Source organism: Dipodomys spectabilis, unplaced genomic scaffold (assembly GCF_019054845.1).
Source record: "Dipodomys spectabilis isolate Male_0828 unplaced genomic scaffold, ASM1905484v1 ptg000533l, whole genome shotgun sequence".
NCBI classification, from domain to species: Eukaryota; Metazoa; Chordata; class Mammalia; order Rodentia; family Heteromyidae; genus Dipodomys; species Dipodomys spectabilis.
In genome coordinates, this window is record NW_024871210.1 from 4,087,427 (window position 1) to 4,099,748 (window position 12,322).

General features: G+C 40.0%; 3 gene segments (V, D, J or C); all 3 read left to right on the forward strand.

Annotated features, from left to right (window-relative positions):
• Positions 1 to 2,952: 2,952 nt before the first annotated feature.
• Positions 2,953 to 3,931, forward strand: LOC122099797. The segment is given in 2 exon segments: positions 2,953 to 3,012; positions 3,402 to 3,931. Coding segments are annotated over 2 exon segments (399 nt in total).
• A 2,327-nt stretch (positions 3,932 to 6,258) lies between these two features.
• Positions 6,259 to 6,716, forward strand: LOC122099791. The segment is given in 2 exon segments: positions 6,259 to 6,307; positions 6,430 to 6,716. Coding segments are annotated over 2 exon segments (336 nt in total).
• A 1,969-nt stretch (positions 6,717 to 8,685) lies between these two features.
• Positions 8,686 to 12,027, forward strand: LOC122099792. The segment is given in 2 exon segments: positions 8,686 to 8,767; positions 11,808 to 12,027. Coding segments are annotated over 2 exon segments (270 nt in total).
• Positions 12,028 to 12,322: the final 295 nt, after the last annotated feature.

Consider the following 12,322-nt stretch of genomic DNA (forward strand, 5'->3'; position numbering starts at 1 on the left):
CCACTCTCCCCACTTCTCTTCAATCTAGTATTAGAATGCCTAGCTACAGCAATAAGACAAGATGCAGACATAAAGGGGATCCAAATAGGGAAAGAAGAAATAAAACTCTCCCTCTTTGCAGATGACATGATCTTGTATTTAAAGAATCCCATAGACTCCACTCCCAAATTACTCAAGCTGATTCAAAACTTTGGCAAAGTAGCAGGTTATAAAATTAACCCCCAAAAATAAATGGCTTTTCTGTATGCCAACAATGAGAAAAGTGTGGCTGAAATTAGGAAAGCAACTCCATTTGTAATAGCCCCACAAAAAATAAAATACCTAGGAATTAACTTAACTAAAGAAGTGAAGGACCTCTATGATGAAAACTTTAAAATCTTGAAAAAGGAAATCAACACAGAACTTAAAAAATGGCAAGACCTCCCATGCTCCTGGATTGGAAAGATTAACATTGTGAAAACGGCAATACTTCCCAAGGCCATCTACAAATTCAGTGCAATACCTATCAAAATTCCACCCTCATTCTTCAAGGAAATAGAAGAGGCAATCCAAAAATTCATATGGAACAATAAAAGACCCCGAATAGCAAAAACGCTCCTCAACGGAAAGAACACTGCTGGAGGAATATCAATACCAAATTTCAAACTCTACTATAAAACCATAGTAATCAAAACAGCTTGGTATTGGCATAAGAACAGACCTCAGGACCAATGGAATAGAATTGAAAACCCAGAAATGAACCTACAGACCTATAGCCATCTAATCTTCGATAAGGGAGCTAAAACAATACAATGGAAGACAGACAGCCTCTTCAGTAAATGGTGCTGGCAAAACTGGTTAACTACATGTAGAAAACTAAAGCTAGATCCTTATATATCACCCTGCACCAGAATCAACTCCAAATGGATCAAAGACCTTGAACTCAAAGCAGACACTCTGAAAACATTACAGGATGGAATAGGAGAAACCCTGGGTCTCCTCGGCTCAGGCCGAAATTTTCTGAATAGAGACCCGGAAACACAACAAATCAAAGAAAGGTTGGACAAATGGGATTGTATAAGGTTGCAGAGCTTCTGCAGGGCAAATGACATAGCTAGCAAGATCAATAGAAAGCCCACGGATTGGGAGAAGATCTTTACTAGCCATACAACGGACAAGGGTCTCATATCTAAAATATACATGGAACTCAAAAACTTAAACCCCCCAAACAACAAATCCTCAAAGAAACAACTGCCCAATAAGTAAGTGGGCGAAAGACTTAAAGAGAAGCTTCTCTGAAGAAGAAAGAAGGATGGCCAATAGACACATGAAGAAATGTTCAACATCCCTAGCCATAAAAGAAATGCAAATCAAAACAACATTGAGATATCACCTCACTCCAGTTAGAACAGCAAAATCAAGAACTCTAACAACAACAGATGCTGTAGGGGATGTGGACAGAAAGGAACCTTACTTCATTGTTGGTGGGAATGTAAACTTGTTCAACCACTTTGGAAAGCAGTATGGAGGTTCCTCAAAAGACTCCACATAGAGCTCCCCAATGAACCAGCAATCCCACTTTTGGGCATTTACCCAAATGATCACAAACAAGGCCACACTAAAGCTACCAGCACAACTATGTTTATTGCAGCATTATTTACCATAGCTAAGATATGGAACCAACCCAGATGCCCCTCAGTAGATGAATAGATCAAGAAGATGTGGTATATATACACAATGGAATTCTATGCCTCCATCAGAAAGAATGACATTGCCCCATTTGTTAGGAAATGGAAAGGCTTGGAAAAAATTATATTAAGTGAAGTAAGCCAGGCCCAAAGAAACATAGGTCCCATGGTTTCCCTTATTTGCAATTTCTAGTATAGGTATGAGTCAAGTGGAAAAAGTCAGAGAATGTGATGTTAGGAAAACGAACCCTCAAATATGTATTTTAATGTTTTTGTTTCTTTCATGCATGTGTTTCTAACGCATTTATATTATTATTTCTTTGTTGCTTTGTATGTCCCTCCCCCACAGTGTAACCCCCGCTTTCACTATATTTGATGTCAGTATAACATGTGGAGGAGATGGGGACAAACAAGTCATTTAAGGATTCAGGTGGATCTGTTGCAACAATCAGAAGTACAAAATGTCATGTCAAAACCAGCTTTACAATGTCGGTGGGGGGGGGGAGGGGGGGTATGATTGGGTGGGGGGGAGGGGGGAGGCTGGGAAGGGAGGTGAAGGGTAAACAAAGGAGGAGGCTGCAATGCTTGGTAAGAAATGTATGCATTTTCCTGCCCATGTAATCGTAACCCCTCTGTACAGTATGTTCTCAAATAAAATAAAATTAAATTAAAAAAAAAAAAGAGTAGCTAGGATTACAGACATAAGCCACCAGAGTCTGTCTTATGAAGAACATCTCTACGAGTTGTTGATAACTTGCTAATCAAAAGTTAACTTTGTTTCAGTAATGCCAGATTACCTCGAGTAGGTATTTGATTTCCTTACCTAGATCAGACCACTGTAGTATTGGATAGAAGTCCTGAGAAACAATGGCAAATGAAGTCTGTGCACAGTATCTTTCTCTAGAATAACTAGAAAAGGGCCAATCAAACTAACCCTTCACCAAGACTCCCCTGGACACACATTTAAATTGAATTGGGCCTCTAGTGTTTCAAGTTGCAGGGTCAAGTACACCACATCCTTCCTGCAGATGCAGGCATCAGGGGAGAGGGGTCCTTCTACCCACTGCTGGAGCCAGCCTGGTATTTGTGGGTCTTTTCTCCAAACACAGAAGAAATTTAACTCACTTTCTTCACCAGAGAGATGCCCTTGCCCTCTGCTTTGTTCTTCTCACACTGCTACACCCACCTGCTGATTTGCATAGTGCTCCCCAAGGAGGACTGTCCAGCCCTAGTTTGACATAAAGGCTCATCTTGACCTTGACTTCACTGATGAAATCTCCTGGATTCCCAGCTAAAATGAGGCTCTGTTCTTGTGTTCTGGGTCTTCTAATGCTCTGGATCACTGGTAAGGGCAGAGGGAGATGAGGATGGAAAAGGGGGTTGAGGGTAAGCCCTCAGGGCCACTGCTTCTTGTTTGTATTCTGTTCTTGGGTTAGATGCACAGAACTTGTCCTCTAGAATGAAGCAGGTGAAGTTAATTATATGAGAGTGATGGACATTCTAGATGGAACCAGGTCCTGAGCTTTGGTGACAACTATGACAACTGTGCAGTGGGTCGTATACATGAGAACTAGAACCTCATTTATGCTTTTAAATATTTGTATATGTTTTGAAATATTGAATGGTTTTAGGATAGAAGGGAAACCATGAAAAGGATTGGGAATTAATATATAACCACAGAAAAAAATTATATATCACATATAACCTTGTACTTTTCATTTATATTAATTTCAGGGTCCAATGGTGATATTATAATGACTCAGACTCCACTCTCCCTGGCTGTCACCCTGGGAGAGACAGTCTCCCTCTCCTGCAAGTCAAGTCAGAGCCTCATAGATAGCGATGGAGATAGCCTTCTGTATTGGTTCCTTCAGAAGCCTGGCAAGTCTCCACAGCAATTGATCTATTGGGCTACCAACCGAGAATCTGGGGTCCCAGACAGATTCAGTGGCAGTGGGTCAGGCACAGATTTCACACTGCAAATCAGCAGGGTGGAGGCTGAAGATATTGGAGTTTATTACTGCATGCAAGGTATAAATACTCCTCCCACACTGATACAGTCCTTAACAAAAACATCTCTGTAGGGCTTGGCCCAGCTGTCCTATTTCAAAGCTTGTCTGGAGAGCAGCATAGCACATTCTCTGAACTGAAGCAGTAGTCTGAGTTTGGAGGACTTGACAGAAGATGTCATACCAGAGACCTTGTCCAAGTGGGATCTTGGATTACTTCAGCATCCAGGGACTCACAGAACCAGAATTTATAATGTTACTGCAGAAGTCAATTTATCACTTATTACCAAATGTGAAAGACAAAGACAAAATCATCTACCAGAAGCATGACATTTCTATAGTTTGGAGAGAATTACAGAGTCAAATGACTCAAGAAGCAGTAGTAGCTAGCAATTGAAGAATGAGTCACAAAGCTAGGCTTAAAAGTGAGATGGATTTTTGAAATAGGAATGTTACTGAATATCACCAAATAAATATAATATGTTGGTTAAATACAAAGAAAATTAATTATATGTCTCAGATATTAAAAGCGTTTTGCTTAATCAACTCATGATTCTGAAAGTCGCATTATTATCATTTTCAATTGTGAAAATACCATACATAGGGCTTACAATTACATGAGCAAGGTAATGAGTACATTTCTTATCAAGCATTGTTGCCACCTCCTATGTTTTCCCCTACCATCCCTGCCCTTCCATCTCCACAACTACATTTCCCTCTCTCCTCCCTCACCCCACGCCTAAATTATAAAGTTCATATTTTGACATGGTGTCATGTACATCTCATGGGTTAACCTGTATCCCAATTTGAACAATTTGTTTTTACCCTTTCGCTCCCCAAATTATACCAACATCAAATACAATGAAAACAGGGGTTATACCATGGGGAGGGTCATACAAAGCTACAAGAAAATTACATGGTACCTGTTAAATACTTTAGAAACCATTGCAAGGAAGAAAAAAAAAAACACCTGTGTCCCTGTCTTGGGGTTCATTTCCCTGACCTTTTCTGCTTGTCTGAGATATATACTAGTTATTTCAAATAAGGGAACCCATGGGAATTTTGTTTCTTTGGGCCTGGTTTACTTCACCTAATACATATTTTTCTAAGTCTTTCCATTTACTAACAAATGGGGCAATAACATTCTTTCTGGTGGAGGCATAAAATTCCATTTTGTATATATACCACATTTTCTTGATCCATTCATCTCCTGAGGGGCATCTGGATTGGTTCTGTATCTTAGGTAGGGTAAATAATGCTGTATTAAAAACATGTGCTGGTAGCTTTAGTATCCTCTACACAAGAGATCTTTATGTTTATGATTTCTACCTGAGACCCAGGGCATAAGAGTCTTATAAACAAATAATTTTTTTTAATTTAATTTAATTTTTTTGTTGTGAAAATACTGTACAGAGGGATTACAATAACATGGGCAAGATAATGAGTACATTTCTTATCAAGCATTTTAGCCTCCTCCTTTTCTTCCCTTTCCCATCCCTCCCCACATCCCCCCACCCTTATTACACAAATTGTGAAGTGGTTGATCTCCACTCTCATATCCACTCTTCTTTCCTCCTGAAACATAGCCATTCCTAAAATGTCTTGGTCTCAAACCAAGGTATCAAGACGATGTGTGCACCAGGAGTGGATGTTTATCAAAAGACAGGTCCACCTTCAAAGTTCCTCTAATTAAATGCAGGTAAATAGAAAGGCATGAGTTTTACAGTTTCATCATAACTTCCTTTGGCTTCAGAAGTATCATATTTCAGGCCGCAGATACATCATAATTGGGGTCGAAGTTTGTGAATCTCTCAAATCCAGATCCAAATGCAGTTCATTTAGTGAAGGATGATGAAGAGAACTCTGACTTTGGCAGGGACTTTCCCTGTGTGTGAGCTTCAGACTTTGAGGAGCAGTGTTAACTTGTGTGCCTGCAGCAGCTGCTTGGACTCACAATGATGAGAGGCTGATTCACTGTCATGGCAATGCCCTGCTAGTGGCTCCCCAGATGTGACATCCTGCACTAGGGTGGACAGTGTCCCCACATGCTGGTCCTGATGTGGGAGCCTTCCTCACTGCGCTCTGCCTTCACTGTCTGTGGCAGGTTTTCCTTGCTTCCCATGCTAAGGATGTCTTCTCCATTCATTGTGGTTTCATTGCCTTGCTCACCCTTTACTGTGTTTCATTTCATCAAATCTGAACCTGCTGGGTCCGCAAGTTCTAGCCTAGTTACTAAAAAATGTTATTCTGAATTGGAAGAGAGGATAGCATAAGAACATGAAGGTTTAGGAAGCAGAAGAGACTGAAGTAGATGTGAGTTCTTGGTTTAGGGAATATCTTACCTTTAAGGGGGTCTTTTTGGGATATTGATAGGAGACAGGAATGTTACCTGAGAGATTTGGAGACTGCTAGCTCAGAAATTCATGAAGATCACCAAGCTATACATTTAGCCATGTCTTTTAAATCTTTCCAACCCTGCTGACTTTCATGTGCCCTGAGCACAGCCCACTGCCCTGAGAACTTCTTCAGAGGCTGCTCACACCCTATGCAGGAGAAGGTTCCACTCAACAAACAGCCTGGACATGAAGGCCCCTGCTCAGCTCCTGGGGCTCCTGATGCTCGGGCTCCCAGGTAAGGAAGAATAATGTGGAGATTACTCTTCTCATATTAACAGAGCAGCTGGAGGCTTCGTGGAAGTACTTGGATAATATCATTAATTCAATGATTAATTGTTTTAATGTTTCCAAAGTCAGGTGCTCGTTGTGATGTCCAGTTGACCCAGTCACCATCCCTGTCTACATCTCTGGGAGAGAGAAGCACCATCACTTGCAAAGCCAGTCAGATCATTAGCAATTATTTACATTCTTACCAGCAGAGAGCAAGGAAAGCTCCAAAGCTCCTGATCTATTTTGCACCTACTTGGCAATCTGGGGTCCCATGGAGGTTCAGTGGATGTGGATCTGGCACAGAGTTCACTCTCAGCATCAGCAGCCTGCAGCCTGAAGATTTTGCCACTTACTACTGTCAGCAGGGTAATTAGTTCCCTACCCCTGTGACACCAGTCATAACAAAAACCTCCCAGGGAAGCAGAAGTGAGAGCCTGGGCTGCCCCAGATGCTTACCCTGGTGATTCCAACTGCTGACAGAGCATCTCAGATGCAGCACCATTTTTAAGGTCACTGGAACCATTGGGAGATAGGTTCTGGAGTCAATTGCATACCTTAACTGTCTGTCCTCCTGCTCATCCCAAGCAGCACACACCTGACACTGCCTCTTCTGTGACTTACAAAGAACACTGCTCTGGGGCTGGGAAGATGGCTCAGTGGTAGAGCGCTTGTCTTGCATGCCTGAGGCCCTAGGTTCGATTCCTCAGCACCACATAAGCAAAAAGAAAAAAGCCGGAAGTGGCGCTGTGGCTCAAGTGGTAGAGCGCTAGCCTTGAGCTGAAGAGCTGAGGGACAGCACCCAGGCCCAGAGTCCAGGCCCCACGACCGGACCCCCCCCCCAAAAAAACAAAACAAAACAAAGAACACTGCTCTGTACTCATGTATGGTCTAGTCTCTCCTAAAATTCTGCAGTCAATCAATAACGAAGCCATTCTATATATGTCAGGGCAGGTTTTTAAAGGCAAGGAAAAATACCTTGTGAAAAGCATTTTGAAAACTACTTTAAAAAAAAAATAGTCGTTAAAATTTTTTAATTCAACTTTTGATTTCCATGGAATAATTTTATTTGAAGTACCATATGATGTTTGGGAATGCTAAATAATGTAATAAACAAGTGAGTTGAGTACCTTCAACATTTATCAACTTCCTGTCAGGGAATTTTATTTCCAGCAAATGTATTTTTTTAAATAATTTCAACTCTCATGTCAAAACATACAACATTTTAATCTAGTTCTCAGAAAATTTGATTTGATACTGAGTATCATATAATTGTTCTAAACTTTCCAAAGTAGAGTGGAAAAATAAGTTTTTAAACAACTTCAGGAAATATCAAGAAAAAATTAACTAATACTTTGTATCAGGTTTTGGAAGGTTTGAATATGTTTTTTTTTCTGGTGCTTGATTTTAGAAGTGTTATTCAGAGAGCAGATAACAAAAGCACCCTTGGCTTCTGGCCTAGTTCACATAAATCCAAACTGAAGCATGGAAATAAATATATGTGAATAAATAAAAAACCTTTAAGACACTTGTGGAGTCAGGCACTAGGTACAGTTACATAGTGACCCATATTATACCTATATTTATCAGAGTAATAAGAAGTGACTTCCATATATCCTACAGACATACTGAGAGTCATAAGTTCACATTTAGTAATTAACATACATTCTTACACATGGAAATGTATATGGAAGGGAGGAGCTGGATTGGGAGGGATGGTTCAGAATGATGAAAGGCTGATAGGTAAAGAAGAATTGCATTTATAACCTCATATGTTTAATGGAAATCATTTTATACAACTCCTTATAGATATTAAAAATAGAATTTAAGACGAGAGGTGTATCGAGTTCTCACTTGTCCACACTCTCACCTCTGTCCAAGTTCCTTGCATATTGTGGATCTATAGGATTGAGTCCCTTCCACCTTCCAATCTTATATGTGATTAGAAGATGTCCCATCTCATTCAGAATATAAACAGGAAAGCAGAGAGGGAGAGCAGTGCTGGGAAATGTATTTCCTGAAGAGACTGTGGTGATGGGAGCCCATAGTTGATGATCCAGTGAAGTCACCGCCTAACTCCCAGAATATAACCAGGAGGGCATTGCCCAAGACCAGATACACACATGACTCTTCCTATTAGCAACTTGTAACTATAGCAAGAGTTTCAGGAAGTCTCAGCTCATGGAAAATGAGATATTTTCATGAAATATGTAAGTGACCATTATCAAACAGAAATATTTCTTGACAAAAAGGAAGCAAACACAACTAAACATGTATGTACTAGTATTTTCTTTCCTACTCAGAAGGTGTCCAGAATTCAGGATCATCAATAGCATCTCTGAGAGCATGTTACCAATGCAATATTACAAATCCACTTCACATCTACTGAATGTGAATCTGCATTTCAGCAAGTTAACAAGTAATCTCGGTAAGGATTAAGAAATTGTATTTTGAAGAAGAAAAGTATCTCAGGTAGAGAGATGCTTTTTACTCCTCAATTAGCCTATTATGAGCACTTCTATTTAAACCAAATTTATCTCTCTCTCTCTCTCACACACACACCCACACACACACACACACACACACACACACACACACACGTGTGTGCATACACACAAACATGACACACCATTGTCAGTCCTTTTCTTTAACAAAGTAGCTGACCTAAACTCTGAATAAAGAAGAGTTTCTTTAAGTCATAGTTTTAGATGCAGAACATTCCTGATGTTGTATCTTCATCTGTCTTTACTCTGAAGACTCTCTTGCATGTGGTACAATATGTTGTGTTAATAAAGAGAGAACCAGTTGTAATTTGAGCTGGCCAAGCCTATGGTTTTCTTCATTTGATAGCAGGTGACTATTATGAGAACTGCCTCACTGCATGAGAGTATCTGTAACCCTCTGGTGAGCAGTGGGTATAATCTCCAATCCCATAATATAATCACTTCCCACAAGTCACCTCTTCCATTGGACTGGTTCATCCATTGGGGCAGCAGTACAAACACCCTGCATGTGCTCTTCCTTCCCTCAGGTGAAGCAGAGACTAAAATCTCTGAGACAAATAAACAGAGACTAGTTAAATTAGATTGGGACTGGAGATATTTGGAGATTTTATGTTAATTTAAGATAATCAAAATTATATATATATATATATATATATATGTATATATATATATATATCATTTCAAGTAGTTACACAAAATGGTCTCACCTCAGTATGTCAATTAATAAGTACACCATATTTTGATCCTTTTACCCTTCCTGTACTCTCCTTTGATTAATTTGCTGTACAAATACATTGTGGAAGAATGACAAGGTATTTAGTGAATTTAAAAAACTGTTACATTTTGAGGAACTTCCATACTGCTTTCCAAAGTGGTTGAGCTCCCCTATGACCCAGCAATCCCACTTTTGGGCATTTACCCTAATGTTTACAAACAAGACCACACTAAAGCTACCAGCACAACTATGTTTATTGCAGCATTATTTACCATAGCTAAGATATGGAACCAACCCAGATGTCCCTCAGTAGATGAATGGATCAAGAAAATGTGGTATATATACACAATGGAATTCTATGTCTCCATCAGAAAGAATGACATTGCCCCATTTGTTAGGAAATGGAAAAACTTGGAAAAAATTATATTAAGTGAAGTAAGCCAGGCCCAAAGAAACGTAGGTCCCATGGTTTCCCTTATTTGTAATATCTAGTATATGTATGAGTCAAGTGGAAAAGGTCAGATAATGTGATGTCAGGAAAATGAACCCTTAGATGTGTATTTTAATGTTTTTTTTCTTTCATGCATGTGTTTCTAACACATTTATAAGATTATCTCTTTGTTGCTTTGTATGTCCCTCCCCCACAGTATAACCCCTGCTTTCACTATATTTGATGTCAGTATAACTTGTGGAGGAGATGGGGAAAAACCAGTTGTTTAAGGATACAGGTGGACCTGTTGCAACAATGAGAAGTACAAGTTGTCATGTCCAAAACGAGCTTTACAATGTTGGTGCGGGGAGGGGGGGGAGGGGGGGGTGAAGGAGAAGGATTGGAATTAGGGGGGGAGAGGGGAGGCTGGGAAGGGATGTGAAGGGTAAACAAAGGAGGAGGATGCAATGCTTGGTAAGAAATGTACGCATTATCCTGCCCATGTAACTGTAACTCCTCTGTACAGTATGTTCACAAATTAAATTAAATTAAAAAAAAAACTGTTACATTGAATTCATTCTTTCAAGTGTAATAATTTTTCCCATTACGTTAAAAGACCATTAGGGTACTTACAACCTGCAAGAGAAAATTTTGTTATCCTTGTCAATTCTATTCCCTACATCTTAATATGAAGATCCTGGCAAATAGAGATGCAAGCATCCCTAAGAGATAACCTGGTAACTATGGTATGCCTCTTCATCTAGCTCAACTCTGTGCTTTTATTGGTGAACTGTTTTGAGAATCAGTGCTGCTGATGCTTGACACTGTGTCTTTCTCTAGATTAGATGAGGGAGGAATGGAGGACCTAGACACAATGTCCATTCCTTTTCTAGAGTGTCTCCTGGACATAAAGCTGGGCCTCTGATGCTGTTTTAGGGTGGTGAGGTGATGTGCATCCTGTTTTTCCCTCAATTCCAGATATTATCAGTGGAGTCCTTCTTTCCATGCTAAAGGCATCATGGATTTTATTGGTTGACACCAAATATAGAATAGATCTGCTGCTACTTTGCTCAGAAGAGCAAGCCTTACCTCCCCTTGACTCTTCTCACACTGTTGCCCCAACCTGGCTATTTGCATACTGCTCCCTAAGGAAGGAAGGCCTTCCTTTCTAAGTCTGAGATAAAGGCTCAGATCAGAACTTGCCTTGACCTGTCAAAACTCCTCATTTCAGTCCTAAAAATGAAGTCCTTGTCTCAGCTCCTGTGGCTGTTAATGCTCTGGATCCCTGGTAACAGCAAAGGGGGATGAGAAATGAGAGTGGGGTGGCAGGGTGAGATCTGAGATTCCAGTTGTGCCCTATCCATGTGTTAGATGTGCAGGTCTTGTTAATCATGATGGAGTAAGTGAGATTTAGGTCTGCAGAAGGAGTGAAAACCTGTGTTTGGTGAGAATAATGAATTATGCCTAGAGCCCTACTTATGCTTAAAATTATCTCTATTTTTTCACTTTAATGAGCATGGAAGATAGGGAGATGCCTTTTCCTTTTTAATTAAATCATTTAAGAGCATTTCTACTCAAATACCCCATTTCTCTCTCTCCCCTTCCCACATAATCTGTATTAGTTCATTCGTAAAATAAGTTTCTTTTCATAAGCTCTGAGTAGTTTTTTTTAACTCACAATTTTAGATGCAAAATGTTTTTATATTATAAGTCAAACCATGTAATATTAATAATAGGTAATACATCAAAATAAAAAATAAAAAGCATGTCTCTGTACGTTTGTGTATAACCTTGCACTTCTATCTTATTCTAATTTCAGGATCAAGTGGAGATTTTGTGGTGACCCAGACTCCACTCCCCTTGCTTGTCACCCTAGGAGAGCCAGCCTCCATCTCTTGCAGGTCTATTCAGAACTTTCTATATAGCAATGGAAACACATATTTGAAATGGTTCCTGCAGAAGCGAGGGCAGTCTCCACAACTCCTGATCTATGAGGTTTCCAACTGAGAATCTGGGATCTCAGAAAGATTCAGTGGCAGTGGGTCATGCACAGATTGCACATTGAAATGTAGCAGTGTGGAAACTGAGGATGCTGGGGTGTATTACTCCTTTCAAGCTACACATAATCATCCCACAGTGATACATCCCTGAACTAGAACCTCTCCTCTGGCTGGGTGAGCAGCCCTCATGTGTTGCTGGTCTGGGAAGTAGCAGAGAAGATTGTCTGAATGAGCTGAGGAGGAAGATATTGTGATCAATGTGACTGGGTGGACATGAAGAGCATATGATAATTGGATGACTTGGAAACTACTAAGAGCAGGAGAAAATCATGAA